A 21,855-nucleotide genomic window follows, 5' to 3' on the forward strand; every position below is an offset into this window, starting at 1 on the left:
GGTATACATACAGTGATAAAACAAATGACGAGTTGTTTCTTCTTTTAGTTAACAAAAAGTGCTAGGATATTCAATATCAAGTCTCTTTAATATACCTCTATAACGCCTGGGGAGTGGGATGTCTGCTACTTGTGCTAACTATGTGAACTAAACGAACTAAGTGAGTCATCTTCCCGGATGTAGACGATCTTCGACGGAGCTAGCCGGCTAACTACTAGCTAGCTCAACAGACGCCATTAGTTGGGGTGAAAAGCAGGCATTCGCATCAGCTTGAAAGGGGAAGTAGCCCTCAGTCCGGACCCGTTTCTCCCACACTTGTTGGTAGATACTGATAAAAGTCAGATTCGCGTGTGTTGTCGAGGGGTTTCTCTCCTGATTTTAGCTCTTTTTTTAAAAGTCGGAAGCTGATGTGAGCTACGCAGGACTTCAGTTCCGATCGGGGTTAGCATTAGCAGCATTAGCTTGTAGGTAACGGCTGTTTTGATCAAAAAGACCCGAGGACTTCTTCACTGAACTGCCAGCCATGGCGGCCGGGGGGACGGGCGGCAAGACGTACTCGTTCAAGGTGGTGTTGCTGGGGGAAGGCTGCGTGGGGAAGACGTCTCTGGTGCTGCGGTACTGCGAGAACAAATTCAACGACAAACACATCACAACTCTACAGGTAAGTCCGGAAGCTGCCGCTAAACTTTCGCTAATCTTCTGCTAACCTGCCGTTGACCCTTGGCCAACCTGCCGCTAACCAGTCGCTAACCTGCCGCTAACCTGCCGTGACGGTTAACGAAGCTGGTTGTTGTTTTGGAAATCGAAGCAGGAGGGTGATGAAGGTGTTTAGTTGGAGGGAGGTGGGAGGTGGGGGGGTGTTTGTGTTGCTGTCACTTGTGTGGGTGCGCGTGTTGCGCAACACGAATCGTCCCGGGAGAGCGGGGCTAAAATAAAAACCTATAAATATTGACTTGGATATCGGATCCTGAACGATCCTTTTCCCAATCCCCTATTTTATTTCTAAAATCCATAAGAAGAAATCTAAATGACAGCCGCCGGGGGTTTCCTGGCTCAGAATGGGCCTTTTGGTCCAACCAGCCACTCAATAGTCCCGGGCTCAACAATAAGGGTCAGTGGCGGTTCTAGACCATTTCAAATGGAGGGGCCAGGTTGGGGTCACATGCTAATTCAGGGGAACCAAATACTGTATATTAAAGGAACACGCCGACTTATTGGGACTTTAGCTTATTCACCGTAACCCCCAGAGTTGGACAAGTCCATACATACCCTTCTCATCTCAGTGTGTGCTGTAAGGCTGTCTGACAGCTCCAGTAGCATCAGGCCAGCACAGAACATGCAGGTGAATGGTTCCAGTAATCCTACTGCTCCCAATAAGTCACAAAATAACACCAACATGTTCCTATTTACATGTTGTGATTTGTAGAGTCACAGCGTGTACAAAAAACAACGTAACATGAGACAGAGCCATCTTCTAACTGTAAAGAAACGGGGAACTATATTCTCAGGCGGAAGAATATAGTACTTGGGCGGAGTGATATGCTCGCAGCAAGCCTGTCTGAGAATATAGTTCCCGGTTTGTTTACTGTTAGAAGACGGCTGTGTCTCATGTTACGTTGTTTTTTGTACACGCTGCGACTCTACAAATCAACAACATGTAAATAGGAACATGTTGGCGTTATTTTGTCACAATTGGGAGCAGTAGGCTAGTTGGAACCAGTTACCTGCAGGATCTATGCTAGGCTAAGCTAATGCTGACAGAGACATCAGACAGAGTTACAGCACGCACAGAGATGAGAAGGGTATGTATGGACTAGTCTAACTCTGGGGGTTACGGTGAATAAGATAAATTTAGGGTTGGGCATCGAGAACCGATTCCTAATCGGAATCTTTTCAAAAATTACGATTCCATCGGAATCGTTTCTTTATTGGAATCATTTTGGAGTCGTTTGGAGGATTTGGTTTCAAATCCGATCATCCCGTCCCAATTTAACATGCGCAAGTTTTGGTTTCCGTAGCGACCAGGCACTTGTTGTGTTGGATGGAGCTCAGTAAGCGGTGCTCTAGTGGGGCTTTATTTTTCATTGAAAAAGCTGTAAAACTGCAAACCACCATTGAATCAAAATAAAACTTTCCTCTTATTTGTGAAATAAGCACGTGACCCGTTTCAACTCCACCACTCAAAGAAACAGAATCGATGAGAACCGGAATCGAAACGAAGAATCGGAATCAGAATCGTTAAAATCCAAACGATGCCCAACCCTAGCTAAATTCCTGAATAAGTCGGCGTGTTCCTTTAATCACAGTGTTTCCTTTTAGGATTTTTTTTTTCTGACAACAGAAGTTATATCACTTATAGTTCTCAAGGACGTACAATCTCAACTGGCTAGTTATCCTCGTGTGTCTGCGCTATTCTCCGACATGCACTCTAACAACGCAGCCCTGTTTCTGATACCGTGGGGGGGTCAAATCAACATAGAGGAAACACTGAATCAACCCCCCCCCATAGGTTTGATTCTACAATTACATTACTTTAGCTGATGCTTTTTATCCAAAGCGACTCACAATTGCTACATATCGAACCTGGGGTCTCCCCCACCAAAAGGCATGTGTCATATCCACTGTGCCATCACCACCCCAAAAGACTACTGATCAACATATAACGATTAACACAAGAATACTCAATCACTGTTAACCTGAGAGAGAGAGAGAGAGAGAGAGAGAGAGAGAGAGAGAGAGATGCAGCAAAGGGCCGCAGGGCGGAGTCGAACCTCTATATATGGGCGCCTGCCCTACCAGGTGAGCTGCCCGGGCGCCCGAGCACGCTGCGTGTTTATTGGCTTGCTGCTGATGAGATTAATGACAGTTTTTCATCCCCGTTAGCTATCCAAGTCCCACAGACGGTTAATAATCAATGTCTCGTCAATAATTTAATGTCGTCCTCAGCCTAAATTCGGCACATTTAAACCCTCCGAGTGTCGTCCAATCAATCGCTTCCTGTTGTAGTAATACCCAGCTGCAGGCATGATGAAACGCTGCTCTCTATCTGGCCTAAGTCTCCCGTTAGAATGTTGTTAATACCAGTACTCAGATCTTTTACTTTAAGATTACTTTTTGGGCATTTTCGGCTTTTATTATATAGGACAGCTGAAGATGTGAAAAGAGAGAGAGAGAGAATGACATGCAGCAAAGGGCTGCAAGTCAGAGTTGAACGTGCGACAAAGACTGAGCCTTTGGACATAGGGTGCACACCGTACCGGGTGAGCTATCCGGGCGCCTCCCAGATCTTTTACTCATTGACTCATTTGACTTCTCCTTGTACAGGTAATGATGCAGATAAACTGGATTATTTGGATAGAACTGGCAGCTCTCGGTTTCATTTCCTCTTCTGTCTCCTCCTCTTTTTCTCACTTGCTCGCTTTCTGTTCCTCTCTCTCCCTCCTTTTCCCTCTCTTCGCCATGTGAGGATTTGCAGGTCTTTTATAAACTTGAATCAGAAACAATTTTATTGCCAAGTATGTGAAATTTGTTGTTTCGGTACATAACCCTAAACGGCGCAAAAGTAAATATCTAATAATCAGTTTAAGCCATTTATTTTGCACTTGAATAATCTTTATCCACAACCTTTCATTTCTGGGATTTCTCCGTTTGCCAACGGAAATTCGGCCAGATGTCCCTCTTTTTAGGCGTTCTAACCTCCGGCTGATTTCTGAGGACTGTGGTTAACTGCTCCTCAGATCTCTGCAGGGTAAATCCAGACAGCTAGCTAGACTATCTGTCCAATCTGAGTTTTCTGTTGCACGACTAAAACTACTTTTGAACGTACACATGTTCCACCAAAACAAGTTCCTTCCTGAGACTATTTAGCAGAGGCACCGTGGCTCCGTCTGGAGCTTAGCCCCGCCCCCAAGATGATTGTGATTGGTTTAAAGAAATGCCAATAAACACAGAGCACGTTCTTCTCCCAACCCAGAATGCTGTGTGGAATCGCCAGCCCCTTCCTCCGCAGCGCTGTGGAGGAGGGTCTGTAAAAGCGAATCGTTGAATCAACGGCGTACCCCCGCAGACCCCTCTGCGTCGCCCTCTTAGCTTGACGTGCACCTCCAAAAATGTGTAACTTTGCGTAGAGGCGACGCAGACCGCAAAGGACTGTGATTGGTCGACTGGTCCTGTGTGTTGATAGTGGGTGTTTCCAGCAGCCTACTGTTGGGTGTAGCAACATGCTAGTTCACTGACATCAACTCTGAAAATAAACTCCGACAAATTTAGGTTCCAATGACAAGGGTTATCCGTCTGTAAAGTGTCTATATGTCAGGAACGTTTTGAAATTAGCACTTCGCCAGCAAGCAGTACTTTGTGGGCAGTTGTGCTAAAGTTAGCTTTGCTAACATAACATAAACTGGCTGGCAGACACCTCGCAAATAACCTCAGACTTATCGACCCCTAGCGTTGTGGTGGTGAAATGCACCACGATGCAAAGCAACCCCGACGCAGAACTTTGCGTTCTTCATTCTTTCTAAACTTCAGTCGTTATTTCAATATGTTTTATTGACGCTAGACCACGGGCGCTGAGCTAACGGTGATATCGGTGCATCCCTAATCCATAGTATTGTGTGTGTGGCTTTAAAGGAGCACGCCGACTTATTGGGACTTTTATCTTATTCACCGTAATCCCCAGAGTTAGACTAGTCCATACATACCCTTCTCATCTCCGTGCGTGCTGTAACTCTGTCTGACGCCTCCAGCATTAGCTTAGCCTAGCACAGGTCCTGCAGGTAACTGGTTCCAACTAGCCTACTACAATAAGTGCCAAAATAACACCAACATGTTCCTATTTACATGTTGTGATTTGTAGAGTCACAGCGTGTACAAAAAACAACATAACATGAGACACAGCCATCTTCTAACAGTAAACAAACCGGGAACTATATTCTCAGAAAGACAAAGCTGCTCTGGGCTTCTCAGGTGCCGCAAGCATATCACTCCGCCCAAGTAGCAGTGCTTCGCCTTTCTGAGAATATAGTTTCCAGTTTGTTTACTGTTAGAAGATGGCTGTGTCTCATGTTACCTTGTTTTTTGTACACGCTGTGACTAGGTGGTTAAGACTAGAAAAGCACAATATAAATGTAGTTAATTAACCATCTGTAAAACTGAGTTTCTCCACAATTAATCCTGCAAAAGCACCACTTTTGCCGGTTGGAACGAGCCTCCGAGCTTCACCACACTGTCGCTGTGTAAGCCCGCGTTGCATTTAAAGACCTCGGGGAATGTGGGTTTCGTCACGATAAGCCGACACTGTTGCGTTGTATGTTGAAGCTCTGAAGACAAACTTCACCCATCAATCGGCTTGTTTCTGTCGTTAGTTTGGTTTCAGGATAAAGTATTGAAGTGTATGTTTTTGACGTCTTTGTCTGTATTATTTTTTTATTTATTTTTTTACATTTTTGACGCTATTTTCTGAAATTCTTTTCGAGCTATTTTCAACATTTTTTTTTTTTTTTTTTCCTGAATGTTTATTGCCGCTTTTTTTTTTTTTTTTTTTTTTTTTTTCGGGTTTCTTTCACATTTTTGTTGCATTTTTCCGACATTTTCTCTCTCGCTAATTTCAACGTTTTTGTCGCTTTTTTGAACATTCATGTCGCCGTTTCGACATCGTCGTTTTGGTGATGTACGCAAACGATTATGGGCAAAAGAAAAGATTTTTAAAGATTATTTTTTGGGGGCTTTTCTGCCTTTTTTAAAAAAATTTTGACAGGACAGCTAGGTGAGAAAGGAGAGAGAGCGGGGGAAGACATGCAGGAAATTGTCACAGTTCGGATTTGAACGCTGGACCTCTGCGTCGAGGCATAAACCTCTCTGTATATGTGCGCCTGCTCTACCCGCTGAGCCAACCCCAAAAAATGTCTGGTATAGAAACTTTGAAAACTGAAAACGGGTTCAATTTGACCCGATGACAACAGGAGGGTAAAAAAAACAGTAAGTCCTTAAAGGTACAGTAGGTAAACTTTATAAACTATAACTGTTCAGATGCACCAATCAGGGCCAGGGAGGATGTCTAACTGCGTGTCAATCACTGCTCATGCACATGCATTGATTCTCCCTTGTGGGAGGAGGGCCTTAGGAGATTGTTTGGGGTTTTAGCGGAAAGGGGGGGAGGGACTGAGAAGTTGTCAATGTAAACATTCTTCGGCTAAGTCCTGGATCTTCCCAATCCTACCTACAGCTCCTTTTAAAAGTATTGAATTTTGTTCTCAAAGGTCTTGAATTGTTCTTTGTCTTTTTCGTAGGATTAAATAAATGCCGTCGCGTCTTAAATCAAATGTTTTTGTGTGTAACGTTTTAAATTGACTTTTTTTGTATTTATTTTTAATAGCAAGAGCTCTGAATGCTACAAAGTTATTTTATGTTATTAGAGTACAAACACACTTCACAAATGTTTTATTAAATTAAGATAGCGTTACTTGTTATCTAATGATTTCCTCGGGCTTCATTCTTTTAAATCCACGCTGACTTTCCATCATAGTGCCGTGAGGTTATAGCATTACATTTCATCCTAGATGGTATGAAAAATGTCTTAACCCTCGTATTGTCTGGTTAGCCTGCATCATAAAGTTTAAATTATAAACCAATTCCATGTTTCACCTTCTTATTCCATCTTATTATCACTAGTTAACTTATATTCAGAATGCATGCTCAATAAACCTCATTTATATGAAATTATACCTACATTTTGAGTAAAAAAAATTTATTACTTTGAATATTTCGACACTTTGACACTTTTTTGTTGCTTCTTTTTGGCAGTTTTAACTCTTGATGCATCTTTTTGGACGGTTTTGACGCTTTCAGTGAAAAAACTTACCTTCTGTCCTCTGGTTTGCCTGTTTGTAAAGCAAAAAGTATAAATTATTATCTAATTCTGTGCTACATCTAGACTTCTGGCCAACTTAATTCAGTTATTTTTGAGCATGTTTTGGTTAAAAGAAACCCAAATTACTGATAAAGATACTTTGAAAACGGGTCAATTTCTACCAGAGGACAACAGGAGGGTTAAAAAAAATCTTACTTTTAACGTGGAGAATCCTGGGGGGACCCTGGTGTTGCAGCTTTATAGTGATCCATTATCTGTTCAACACATGTTCTATTAAAGAAAAGATAGAAAATACATATTTGTGTGTGCTGTAAAGTGGTCAGAAAAAATGAAATCGGAATCGGCTAAAATCGGTATCGTCTGGCCTAACTCAAAGAAAATCTGAATCGGCCTAGAAAGTTGTAGTCAGTGCATCTCTAGTTTATAGTGTTTATAGATCCATTTCCACTTTGTTCTCATTAAGTACAAGTACTGAGACAGCGAGAACGTTTACATGCACACTAATATTATCCAGATGAGAGGAAAATATGTGGGAGTTTCCATTCTGAATAGTCTTGTGATGAACTGATTTGTGTTGTGAGATGATGGTTTCTCCACAGTGTCGTTTTATTAAACGCTCCGAGAGACTCTCGAGCAGTAAAATCAGCATTCATCTCGCACCACCAGTGTCCCATAATGCACCTCTGCACACGTGAACCCTGCAGAAAGACGGCTGATGCTCAGGCACATGCTCAACAACACACCCAGTCAGCTGACAGACACACACACACACACACACACACACACACACACACACACACAAGAATACAACTATTTCATTCATCTCTGAGCCTTCAGATCCCTTCTGTTGTTGACACTGAATCGTAATCTTTCCCACTAAACGCACCAATAAATCAGAAAACGCCACCTTTCACTCCGACGCACTTTGACCTTCTTATCAGGGCTGCGCTCAACAAACTGTTGGCAGAAACTCTCACAGTTTACAGGTTATAAACCGTTGCAGAACGCTGAATTCAACTACACGCACGTTATCCCTCCTGTTGTCCTCGTGGTCAGATTAGACCCATTTTTTCTAAAAAAGTTTCTATATCAGAAATTTGGATTTCGTTCACCAAAATTGTCCAAAAGATTAACCGGGATGGTTCCATACAACGTTTTCCGCAGGTAAAATACATTATCAGTTCATTACTTTGATTGAATTTAGGTGTTTTATTCAATTTTCTTGCACTGGGAAAAAAAAAAATTGATAAAAGAACGTTGGAAAAAGCATCAAAAATTTCAATTAAAGAGCAAAAAACCCGACAACATCGGAAAAGCTTCAGAAACGTCAGAAAAACTGACAAAAACATCAGGAAAAGTAACCAAAAAAAGTTTTATTTTGACCCAGAAAATACTAAAAGTTGTTGTTGGTTGTAGGGTTAAAAAAAGATGAAGAATAATTCACATTATCTTCCTAGAGTATGTCTTTTCCATCCAGGCGTCCCTTCCCTGCAGAGAGATTAAAGCTAAGTACAGCAGTATGTTAATCCCTCAGGTCAACAAACAGTGGGGAGGTCAAAGGTCACATCTCTGTCGACTAAGAGCAAGGGGGGGGTCAAACTCAACGTCACTAAGGACCAGACTGGAAAACTAGATTCACATCCAGGGAACCGACATTAGTTTAGTTTATTGACATGCTTTTATTTTGAAAAAGTCAAATGTCTTTGACTGTATTATTGCATGTTTCATATTGCTTTTTTACTGACAATTTGGTCGACATAAAGGGTCCGTGTTACGCTTATCAGTTCAATTTTCTATAAGCACAAACGGACATTTGGAAAAACAGAAAAATGGGTAAATTTTTTTCCACCTTGACAAATTAAATAATTTGATCTTTAAACTGTTTTTTCCAATTTTCTGTTTTTTATTCAAAGGATCAGAAATTTAGAAAATTACAAAATTGCATCTGGGGCTCCAATTATTCATAATACTGCCATGGTATTATCTTCCTCTACTTTGTGGAATATGCAGGTCATTAACTGCATATGGACAAAAAAAAAACAACAAACTGATAGACTTTGGGGTCAGAGGTGTAACTGATGGTTTCAAGTGGGGGGTAGCTAGGCAGAACGAGGGAGAGAATACCATGGCAGTATTATGAATAATTGGAGCTCAAATGCAATTTTCAAAATTTCTGATCCTCAGAAAATTGGAAAAAACGGGTTTAAAGATCCAATTTTTTTAAACGAGATTCACATCCAGGGAACAGACATTAGTTTAGTTTATTGACATGCTTTTATTTTGAAAAAGTCAAATATCTTTGACTGTATTATCGCATGTTTCATATTGTTTTCTTACTGACAATTTGGTCGACATAAAGGGTCCGTGTAACGCCTATCAGTTCAATTTTCTATAAGCACAAACGGACATTTGGAAAAACAGAAAAATGGGTTCAAAATTTTTTTTTCCACCTTAACAAATTAAAAAATTCGATCTTTAAACCTGTTTTTCCAATTTTCTGTTTTTTATTCAGAGGATCAGAAATTTAGAAAATTACAAAATGCACCTGGGGCTCCAATTATTCATAAAAACAGAAAATTGGAAAAACGGGTTTAAAGATTTTTTTTAATTTGTCGAGGCAGAAAAAAACAAATTGGATATTGGAACCCATTTTTCTGTTTTTCCAAATGTCCGTTTGTGCTTAGAAAATTGAACTGATAAGCGTCACGCGGACCATAAAACCCTAAAAAAAAAAAGTAACTTAGCCATCAAAGAAAAAATGTGCCCAAAAAAGGTTGAAAAAAATCAACAAATTCAGGAAAAAAAAATCAACAAATTCAGGAAAAAAAAAATCCCGACAAAAACATCGAGAGAAAAAACGCTTTAAAATGCGCCAACAACATAAAAAAACATAGAAAAAAGTCTCAACGGAGGAGAAGTACCTGTTGGCAGGTACCAGGGACTATTTTTTAAGATGGAAAACTAAAAAGTCAAGCAGGAACTTAGGCCAATACTTAGGCCAATAAAGCTGATTCTGATTCTGATTTATTATTGTGTCAAAGGACTCAAAGCTTGACTTTTGATTCCAGGTAATTATTTAGCCTGATATGTTTTAATTGATATGTTTTAATTATTAAAACCTGATGATTATTGTGTGCTCCTCTTTTGTCTCCTGCAGGCGTCCTTCCTCACAAAGAAGCTCAACATCACAGGAAAGAGAGTGAACCTGGCCATATGGGTGAGAGCTACCATCTTTGTTGATGTTACACACAGTTTAAAGTAGGGCTGGCTGTCGCCGCTAATCTGCCAAATCGAAATTCGATTCGGATTCACGAGGTCCCTGTTCGATGACGTACAACTTTGGAGTTTGGAGTTTTAAGCCCCCAACGTCGCCTTCCAGGTAGTGCTGCAGGATTAGGCAATGGTTAGCGTTAGGTTAAGGTTAAAACGAAATGTCTGGGATGGGCGCTGCAAGGGGCATTAGGCCGCCTTCACACTGGCAGTTGAAATCAGCTCCGATACGGCTTCAAAACAACCGGAAGTCATTCATTTCCTGTGGAGATTCGCAGACCGCGTGCCGATGGGTCCGAACGAGTGCGGCGCTAAAAAAAATCAGTTAAATGTGATATATAGAGGCTCTATATATCACATTTAACTACTGACATTATACCTATATATATCACATTTAACTACTGACATTATACCTCTATATATCACATGTAACTACTGACATTATACCTCTATATATCACATTTAACTACTGACATTATACCTCTATATATCACATGTAACTACTGACATTATACCTATATATATCACATTTAACTATTGACATTATACCTCTATATATCACATTTAACTACTGACATTATACCTATATATATCACATTTAACTACTGACATTATACCTCTATATATCACATGTAACTACTGACATTATACCTATATATATCCCATTTAACTACTGACATTATACCTCTATATATCCCATTTAACTATTGACATTATACCTCTATATATCACATGTAACTATTGACATTATACCTCTATATATCACATGTAACTACTGACATTATACCTCTATATATCACATGTAACTATTGACATTATACCTCTATATATCACATGTAACTACTGACATTATACCTCTATATACAGTATCACATGTAACTACTGACATTATACCTCTATATATCACATTTAACTACTGACATTATACCTCTATATATCACATGTAACTACTGACATTATACCTCTATATATCACATGTAACTGCTGACATTATACCTATATATATCACATTTAACTACTGACATTATACCTATATATATCACATTTAACTACTGACATTATACCTCTATATATCACATGTAACTACTGACATTATACCTCTATATATCACATTTAACTACTGACATTATACCTCTATATATCACATGTAACTACTGACATTATACCTCTATATATCACATGTAACTACTGACATTATACCTCTATATATCACATGTAACTACTGACATTATACCTCTATATATCACATGTAACTACTGACATTATACCTCTATATATCACATTTAACTACTGACATTATACCTCTATATATCACATGTAACTACTGACATTATACCTCTATATATCACATGTAACTACTGACATTATACCTCTATATATCACATGTCAACGTCGTGGACAGCTTTCCTCCACGCAGCAGCCTTTCTGTTTCTATCTGTATGAGAGAATCGGACATTCAGATACTCATCAGTCCTTCTAGTCTCTCCGACATTTTTGTGACTCGCTTCCAAAGCTTTTCATCGGTGTAGTACTACGTCCGCTGGGGGCGTATTGCGTATTACGGAGTTGATTTAAAGTGCCAGTGTGAAGGCAGCGTTAGGGTTAGGTGCCTTGAAGTCGACGTTGGGGGCTTAAAACACCATTGAGCTACAATTTCCGATTCAATTGATTTGATTTGGGATATTTCAGCTGCAAAACCAATTTTGCTTGGATATGATAGAAACTCTACAGTCGTACAAGGTTCCCTCTAACCCTGGTTCATTATTATTAAAAGTATCGATGTTTATGTAAAGAATTGACCCCAAAGGAGTTACATTAATGTACTTTTTATTTAACATGAACACACAATACAGTGCAGCTCTACAGGATCTACAGTCAGAGTATTGAGTGACATTTCATTCACATATCTAGAGGTGAGAGTCCAAGAGGACCCCTTTTTAAAATGGCCATGCCAGTTTTTTTTTCTCGCCAATATGTAGCCAGACTTTTGGAGCATTATTTAACCGCCCTCCAGACGAGCTAGCGTGACATATTTGGTACCAATGGACTCCTGACGTCTTTATAGTTTCATATTTATTCCATTCATTTATTTGTATCAAACCGACAGATATTGACTACGTTTACAAGCTGTCAATTTTCGGGTTATGGTCGGGTTAAGGTCACTATTCGGGTTTCTGAAACATTCGGAATAACCCGTTTACATGCGTGAGCAGAGAGTTACTCCTGTATACATGGAATATAATAACCTCTTTACATGTGTGAGCAGAGAGAGTTACTCCTGTATACATGGAATATAATAACCTCTTTACATGTGAGCAGAGAGTTACTCCTGTATACATGGAATATAATAACCTGTTTACATGTGTGAGCAGAGAGTTACTCCTGTATACATGGAATATAATAACCTGTTTACATGTGTGAGCAGAGAGAGTTACTCCTGTATACATGGAATATAATAACCCGTTTACATGTGTGAGCAGAGAGAGTTACTCCTGTATACATGGAATATAATAACCTCTTTACATGTGTGAGCAGAGAGAGTTACTCCTGTATACATGGAATATAATAACCTGTTATACATGTGAGCAGAGAGAGTTACTCCTGTATACATGGAATATAATAACCTGTTTACATGTGTGAGCAGAGAGAGTTACTCCTGTATACATGGAATATAATAACCCGTTTACATGTGTGAGCAGAGAGAGTTACTCCTGTATACATGGAATATAATAACCTGTTATACATGTGAGCAGAGAGAGTTACTCCTGTATACATGGAATATAATAACCCGTTTACATGTGTGAGCAGAGAGAGTTACTCCTGTATACGTGGAATATAATAACATGTTTACATGTGTGAGCAGAGAGAGTTACTCCTGTATACATGGAATATAATAACCTGTTTACATGTGTGAGCAGAGAGAGTTACTCCTGTATACATGGAATATAATAACCCGTTTTTAGCAGATGTTAGTATACAGAATATAATACATGAGTTACTCCTGTATACATGGAATATAATAACATGTTTACATGTGTGAGCAGAGAGAGTTACTCCTGTATACATGGAATATAATAACCTGTTTACATGTGTGAGCAGAGAGAGTTACTCCTGTATACATGGAATATAATAACCTGTTTACATGTGTGAGCAGAGAGAGTTACTCCTGTATACATGGAATATAATAACCTGTTATACATGTGAGCAGAGAGAGTTACTCCTGTATACATGGAATATAATAACCTGTTTACATGTGTGAGCAGAGAGAGTTACTCCTGTATACATGGAATATAATAACCTGTTTACATGTGTGAGCAGAGAGAGTTACTCCTGTATACATGGAATATAATAACCTGTTTACATGTGTGAGCAGAGAGAGTTACTCCTGTATACATGGAATATAATAACCTGTTTACTTGTGTGAGCAGAGAGAGTTACTCCTGTATACATGGAATATAATAACCTGTTTACTTGTGTGAGCAGAGAGAGTTACTCCTGTATACATGGAATATAATAACCTGTTTACATGTGTGAGCAGAGAGTTACTCCTGTATACATGGAATATAATAACCTCTTTACATGTGTGAGCAGAGAGAGTTACTCCTGTATACATGGAATATAATAACCTGTTATACATGTGTGAGCAGAGAGAGTTACTCCTGTATACGTGGAGTTTGTAATCAATTGGCGATATCCTGATGTAAACGGCGACGCACGGTTAGCGTCTGGACAACATTAAGACGCAACAACTCCCTTCTTATGAATCTCACTATCTCGGTACTTTCTGCCGTCAACAAAAGACACTATATTCCTGGTTTTCACCACACTAATAAAGAAACTGGTTTCCTCCTCGCTCCAAAAGGGGTTTTGAACGGGTTATTGGCTGCATGTAAACGTAGTGAGTGATTCTGAGTTTTAGAAATCTACATTAGATCATTCGAATGAAAATCGATTTGAATCGAAAAATCTATTTATTAATTTTTTTTTAAACCCAGCCTTTGTTAACAGTGATTAAAATATGAACAGTGTTGTGCATTTGTGTGTTTTTTAGGACACAGCCGGCCAGGAGCGTTTCCATGCGTTGGGTCCCATCTACTACAGAGACTCCAACGGAGCCGTACTAGTGTACGACGTCACAGACGAAGACTCCTTTCAGAAGGTAACGACGCTGAAAAAAAATACTATTTGAAGCTTTTGTGCGTAGCTTTTTGATATTAATGAACGTACGTTAAATTCAAGCCGTTGCTAACTAAGACTCGGCCACAATTTTCTGTTATACGGAGAAATACAGAGAGAGTTGTGTCAAGCTGATATCTGGCAAAGCGAGACTAGTCTTGAAAAAATATTCTTCTTAAAAAAATAAACAAAATCTGCTATTTGGGCGCCTACAAGAGCACAACCAGAAAACCTAAAGACATTGAGAAATTTGGCATTGCTACAAATATGTTTTGTTAATTTATGACGAAAGTGTTTGTTCCATGTTCTCGAATGTGTTTTTTAAACTTTCTTTTCAGCTTTGTCGCCTCTCTTCCTCGCTTCACATCTTTTTATTCTCTCCTCCATTTCCTCCGTTTGGTTTTTAACACCGTTTTTGTATAAAAGTCTGTTGGTTTCTGTGTTTTGCAGGTGAAGAACTGGGTGAAGGAGTTGAGGAAAATGTTGGGCAACGACATTTGTTTATGTATAGTAGGTAAGTTCTCAAAAAAATCATTTTATTTACCTGAACATTTCAGGGCATCAACAACAAAAAACAGAGTAGTTATTAATGAGCCTGATGAAATAAATACGAAGAAGAAGAAATAAAACGTAAGAAGAATTGTAAACATAGCGAGCATCTCACCATCACTAACGTTCTCTACATTCATATTTAGACGCAACAAATTATATATTCAGCTACTAAAAAGCCTGGAAGTTAGAACGGAAGTACAAAGAGTCGTTGCTATGGAGATGAGATAGACTTCAGATACAGTATTAGGGGACCACTAAGGTCTATATAAAAGAGACTTCAGATACAGTATTAGGGGACCACTAAGGTCTATATAAAAGAGACTTCAGATACAGTATTAGGGGACCACTAAGGTCTATATAAAAGAGACTTCAGATACAGTATTAGGGGACCACTAAGGTCTATATAAAAGAGACTTCAGATACAGTATTAGAGGACCACTAAGGTCTATATAAAAGACACTTCAGATACAGTATTAGGGGACCACTAAAGTCTATATAAAAGAGACTTCAGATACAGTATTAGGGGACCACTAAGGTCTATATAAAAGAGACTTCAGATACAGTATTAGGGGACCACTAAGGTCTATATAAAAGAGACTTCAGATACAGTATTAGGGGACCACTAAAGTCTATATAAAAGCATCCAATGAGCACCATGTCATGGGACCTTTTTAAATTTGGTATTACGTTGATCCTAAGCAAGAGCCAAATAAGACGATAAGATAAAGTCAAATACATTGTTTAATCCGTCAAGCATCAGAGTTACAATACACAGATCTGTGGGATCACGAAGCACGCAGAGACTAAGTTTCCCTAGCAAGAGACTGGAGCCGGTCCACCTATCTCTAGACTGAAAGACCTCGTGAGCCCCGATCTATCCTTCCCCTCATCTCTTACACTTTCTTTCTTGGGCCCCCTCTTCTTCTTCCACACCGGGACTGCTGTCTTCACACAACACTCGCTGGGTGGGGGCCACTGTATTATGTCTCATCCTCATTTGTTATTATTACTCAATGTACTTTGCTCGAGGCCACTGTGACCCTAAATATCTTATATTTACCGCTTGAGCTAAACCATCTGTGTGTCAGTTTCCTTTTTATTCGGGGAGCCACCGTCTCTATGACAGCACACAACTCTAATAATGTAGTAGTAATAATAATAATAATGTATACTTTATTAATCTCGCAAGGGGAAATTCCAAAGTTTTCACTCTGTTGTTATTACAAACAGGCCTGAATTACACACACATGCTCAGGACCTATACATGCACTAATGGAGAGATGTCAGAGTGGTGCAATAAGCATACACCAAAACACACTTGGTCTCTTATGGAAACCATTTACATTCTTATTATATTCATCTGCAACTAGTAAGAACATTATTCTACACCAGGGGTGTTCAACTCAACTTCACTAAGGGCCACACTGGAAAATATGAATCGCATTAAGGGCCAGACGTGTTTGACATGCTTTTATTCAACCGAAAAAGTCAAATACCTTTTCACTGTATTATTCGTGTCTCATATAGCTTTCTCACTAACAGTTTGGTTGACATAATGCCCTAAAAAAAAGTTCCTTAGCCATCATAGGGTTTAGCAAATCAAGCAGAACAATTAATCTTTTACAACAACCTGAGTTGGTCTCAAAGTCGGCAAATCTGCCAAATTCTGCTTTGAGTGTTGCATAACCGCAGTCTGAAAAACACTTTTTTTATTAGTTTGTTTTCATGTTTTTGTGTCACAGAAATGAATGATTAAATTCTTAATATAAAGTTATCTGTCTGTGTGTGACCTCATGGGGGAAAGTTTCCAGTTTTAACTGGATTAGGTTGTTGGTGGTCATCTGCAGTTACAGAATCTGCTGTTTTTATAATGTAATTCTGGCAGTAAATCACATGAAGACAAAGTGATTTTAGGACACTGAAGTTCGAGGCTCTGCTAAAAAAAAAAGTATTGCACCTGTACATTGCTGTGAAAACGACAAAACATCCACTAGATGGGAAAAGGGTATTTTACAATAACTTTGAATGCACCACGAGGCTTACCAGTTCAAGCGAATGCACCATCTTTGTTGTTTTTTTCGACCACTTACGGACTGTTGTACATCCCGCTGTTGGAATCCTCTACAGCGAAATACAGTCGCACTTAACTGTCAGCATTTTAACGGTGTTTAAGCCAGCTGCTAGCTAACGGTAGAGCTAACGGTAGGCTAACGTTACCTGCTACAAAGTGTAACGTTACTGTTAACTAGCGTGACATGCAGCTACAGTACAGGCCAAAAGTTTGGACACACCTTCTCATTCAATGTGTTTCCTTTTTATTTTCATGACTATTTACATTGTAGATTCTCGCTGAAGGCATCAAAACTATGAATGAACACATATGGAATTATGTACTTAACAAAAAAGTGTGAAATAACTGAAAACATGTCTTATATTTTAGATTCTTCAAAGTAGCCACCCTTTGCTTTTTTTGATAACTCTGCAAACCCTTGGTGTTCTCTCAATGAGCTTCATGAGGTAGTCACCTGAAATGGTTTTACCTTCACAGGTGTGCTTTGTCAGGGTTAATTAGTGGAATTATTTCCCTAATAATTCCATCAGGGGCGGAGGAGAGATCCAAACACAGGCACGGCTTTCCGGAAGGAACGGGTCATGTAACGCAACATTAAACTGTATCCATAGAAACGACATCGCTTCGTTAGTGGAGAGGCAGCGGATGCGAGGACGTTGGGTGCACCGGTGCAACCTAGGAAACATCTTAGTCGCACCCTTACACATTTTGGTCGCATTTGCGACTAAATTGGTCACACTCTCGAGCCCTGCATTTAAGTGGCACCAAAATCCGCGTTGCTGTTCGGTCCGCTAGGTTTGGGTACCCAATAGGGGTGGGGGAAAAAATCGATACAGCATAGTATCGCGATATTTTCCGTGGCAATATTGTATCGATACACAGACGCCAAGTATCGATCTGGTATTATATCTGTGTTGGTCAGTTTGTCTGCTTGACAATCCCCATTTTGCAGCAACAAAATTGAAGTGAGATGAACAAACAGAGAAATGTATCTTTTTAGATAAAACAAATGTTGACAACATCTCCTTTTGGGGACATTATTTGAAAATGGGAAAAATTTGAAGTTGGAAAAAAGGTAATAAATTGCGATAAACAGCAGAATATTGCAATATTTAAAATTGTTTTATTATTGTTTTATTATTATTGTTGTTTTTATTAAGTATTGTGATGATATCGTATCGTGAGGCCTCTGGTGATTCCCACCCCTAGTACCCAACCCTAGACACGCCTAATAATTACGGAGATGGGGGTAGAGGGGTAATATTCTGAGGAGTATCTCAGAATTTCTGTGACTGAAGTTGTAAATTTAGAGGGGAAATAACTTGTGATATTCTCTGATATTAACGCGTTTGCTTTCTTCTCTCTGCAGGTAATAAAATAGATTTGGACAAAGACAGACACGTTTCAGTGGAAGAGGCTGAGAGGTAAACACCGAATGTCGATTTTTCTACGCTTGTGCTCTTTGATTTAAACAAATTAAACCCCTGATGATGATGATGATGATGATTAGTTTGTTGATTAGACACTTGACTAGGGGTGCACAATTTAGAAAATGTCACGATTCAATTTTGATATCGATTTTTTTTATGCTCAAGATTTGATTCAAAATCGATTTTTCGATTCAAAAACAATTCACAGTATGTAAATGTAGGTACTTTTCCCATGTGATTGCAGTAGACAATAAAAATAAAAAATATGAATGGATTTTGAATCAGTAGAGCTTGAATTGCAATACGAATGTGAATTGATTTTTTTTTTTTGCACACCCCTACTTGCAGTGGTGGAATGTAACTAAGTACATTTACTCCAGTACTGTACTTAGGTACACATGTTGACGTACTTTACTTGAGTCTTTTCTTTTCGTGCCACTTTCTACTTCTACTCCGCTACATTTCAGAGAGAAATATTGGACTTTTTACTCCGCTACATTCATCTGTTCCAGCTTTAGTTACTTTAGTTACTCCGCTACATTCATCAGTTACAGCTTTAGTTACTAGTTACTTTAGTTACTCCGCTACATTCATCTGTTACAGCTTTAGTTACTTTAGTTACTCCGCTACATTCATCAGTTACAGCTTTAGTTACTAGTTACTTTAGTTACTCCGCTACATTAATCAGTTACAGCTTTAGTTACTAGTTACTTTAGTTACTCCGCTACATTAATCTGTTACAGCTTTAGTTACTAGTTACTTTAGTTACTCCTCTACATTCATCTGTTCCAGCTTTAGTTACTAGTTACTTTAGTTACTCCGCTACATTCATCTGTTCCAGCTTTAGTTACTAGTTACTTTAGTTACTCCGCTACATTCATCTGTTCCAGCTTTAGTTACTAGTTACTTTAGTTACTCCGCTACATTCATCTGTTCCAGCTTTAGTTACTAGTTACTTTAGTTACTCCGCTACATTCATCTGTTACAGCTTTAGTTACTTTAGTTACTTTAGTTACTCCGCTACATTCATCAGTTACAGCTTTAGTTACTAGTTACTTTAGTTACTCCGCTACATTCATCTGTTACAGCTTTAGTTACTTTAGTTACTTTAGTTACTCCGCTACATTCATCAGTTACAGCTTTAGTTACTAGTTACTTTAGTTACTCCACTACATTCATCTGTTACAGCTTTAGTTACTAGTTACTTTAGTTACTCCACTACATTCATCAGTTACAGCTTTAGTTACTAGTTACTTTAGTTACTCCACTACATTCATCTTTTACAGCTTTAGTTACTTTAGTTACTAGTTACTCCACTACATTCATCTGTTCCAGCTTTAGTTACTAGTTACTTTAGTTACTCCACTACATTGATCTGTTCCAGCTTTAGTTACTAGTTACTTTAGTTACTCAACTACATTGATCTGTTCCAGCTTTAGTTACTTTAGTTACTAGTTACTCCACTACATTCATCTGTTCCAGCTTTAGTTACTTTAGTTACTCCACTAAATTCATCTGTTCCAGCTTTAGTTACTTTAGTTACTCCACTAAATTCATCTGTTCCAGCTTTAGTTACTTTAGTTACTCCACTACATTCATCAGTTACAGCTTTAGTTACCGGTTACTTTAGTTACTAGTTACTTTACTCATTAAGATTCCTGCACACAGAACACATGTAGTTTATAAAATCTGATGTTTGATTCTAAAGTAAACTAGCCAACAATATAACAGATGAGACCATTAAACACACAACTCTCTCTCTCGCTGTGTGTGTGTGTGTGTGTGTGTGTGTGTGTGTGTGTGTGTGTGTGTGTGTGTGTGTGTGTGTGTGTGTGTGTGTGTGTGTGTGTGTGTGTGTGTGTGTGTGTGTGTGTGTGTGTGTGTGTGTGTGTGTGTGTGTGTGTGTGTGTGTGTGTACCCTTTCTACAATGGGAGGATTCTTCTTTACTTTTAATACTTTAACTACATTTTCCTGATGATACTTGCAGATTTTTACTCAAGTACCATTTTCAATGCAGGACTTTAACTTGTAACAGAGTATTTTTTTACAGTGTGGCATCAGTACTTTCACTGAAGTAAAGGATCAGAGTACTTTTTCCAGCGATGTACACCCCGGTGTTTCATCAGTCCTCTATTCTCTCTCCGTGTTTCCGTAGTTACGCTGAGTCGGTGGGAGCCAAACACTACCACACATCAGCCAAGTTAAATAAAGGCATCGAGGAACTCTTCCTGGATCTCTGTAAAAGTAAGACCCACCAAACACTCGTCAAACGTTTTCTAAAATATGAACATTAAGAGATCCGAACGGTTCAAGACCCAAAGCAACTAGGGCTGCCACCTCTTCGGTCGTTTTGGTCTTAGTCCACTAAGATTTCTTTAGTCGATTAGTCATTTTTTATGCTTATTCATGCTTAATTACTCATTTCCAAGAAACTCATGAGCACATTTATGGTAAACACAAGATTTAAAGTGGTTCTTTTGCAGGATTAATTGTGGAGAAACTCAGTTTTACAGATGGTTAATTAACTACATTTATATTGTGCTTTTCTAGTCTTAACCACCTCTCAAAGCGCACAGCTCTGTCAATTGAATAAACTAATCGATTAGTCGACAAAATCCTATAAGTGTTAGTCGACTAAGGATTTGTTTAGTCGAGGACAGCCCTAGTAAACAATAAACAAACTACGCAGCAACCAACGAGACTGAAGGACATCACAGTCAGTGTGGTGTTAGTACAGGTACTTTTACTGCAGTAAAGGGTCTGGATACTTCTCCCAGCGCTGGCTGGAGCTGAGTTTGAGCTCTGTGTGTTTTTTCAGGGATGATGGAAACGGCTCAGGCTGAGGAGAGGTTAAAGGGCAACGGAGCCAGCCAATCAGCATCGAGCAGGCGGGGCGTACAGATCGTCGACGACGAACCACAAGCCACGCCCGCCGGAGGATGCTGCTCTTCTGGCTAGCGCACACACACGCACACACACACACACACACACGCATATATACACACACACACGCATATATACACACACACACGCTTGCAGACACATTCACGAGTGTCTCTGTTGCTCTAAAGTCCTTCAAAAAAAAAGGATCCCAACTGTTTCTGCTGTGTTCATTCAGCACCGCCTTTGCTGCTAAGGATCATGGGAAATCATATTTAAAATGATTTAATCACTGTTCCCTTCAAAATAAAAGTAACTCGTGATCAAAATGGGCACTTTAATGACTTTGATTTCCTACAGAAGCAGTCACTAAAACTTTAAAATCCCCCCATCCAGTCTGTGTCTAATATATTCAATAAAAGAGCTGAAATAACTTGGCAGGAACGCAACATGGTGGCAGATTTATTTTGTTTTTGTCGGGGAGGGGGTTGATCTCTCTCGAGGGATATTAAACATACAAGCACACACACACACACACACTGTATAAACCTCCATTAATCACCGTATTTATCTCAGAACATCAACATGTTTTTCAAACCCAGAGGAC

General features: G+C 39.2%; 1 protein-coding gene across 1 annotated transcript; it reads left to right on the plus strand.

The window, feature by feature from the left end:
• Positions 1-161: 161 nt before the first annotated feature.
• Positions 162-21,455, plus strand: rab21 (RAB21, member RAS oncogene family). The gene is made up of 7 exons (XM_028570732.1): positions 162-661; positions 10,026-10,085; positions 14,190-14,297; positions 14,765-14,828; positions 18,307-18,361; positions 20,524-20,612; positions 21,187-21,455. Exons 1-7 carry the CDS (start codon positions 524-526, stop codon positions 21,324-21,326), a joined length of 654 nt encoding a protein of 217 aa, XP_028426533.1. The 5' UTR covers positions 162-523; the 3' UTR covers positions 21,327-21,455.
• The last annotated feature ends 400 nt before the right edge of the window (positions 21,456-21,855 follow it).

The sequence above is a fragment of the Perca flavescens genome, chromosome 23 (assembly GCF_004354835.1).
Source record: "Perca flavescens isolate YP-PL-M2 chromosome 23, PFLA_1.0, whole genome shotgun sequence".
NCBI lineage: Eukaryota > Metazoa > Chordata > Actinopteri > Perciformes > Percidae > Perca > Perca flavescens.

Coding starts and splice junctions, on each gene's coding strand:
- rab21 (XM_028570732.1), top strand. CDS start 524: ATGGCGGCCGGGGGGACGGGCGGCAAGACGTACTCGTTCAAGGTGGTG. Junction 14,829..18,306: donor CATTTGTTTATGTATAGTAG/GTAAGTTCTCAA, acceptor TTCTCTCTGCAG/GTAATAAAATAGATTTGGAC. Junction 20,613..21,186: donor CTTCCTGGATCTCTGTAAAA/GTAAGACCCACC, acceptor GTGTTTTTTCAG/GGATGATGGAAACGGCTCAG.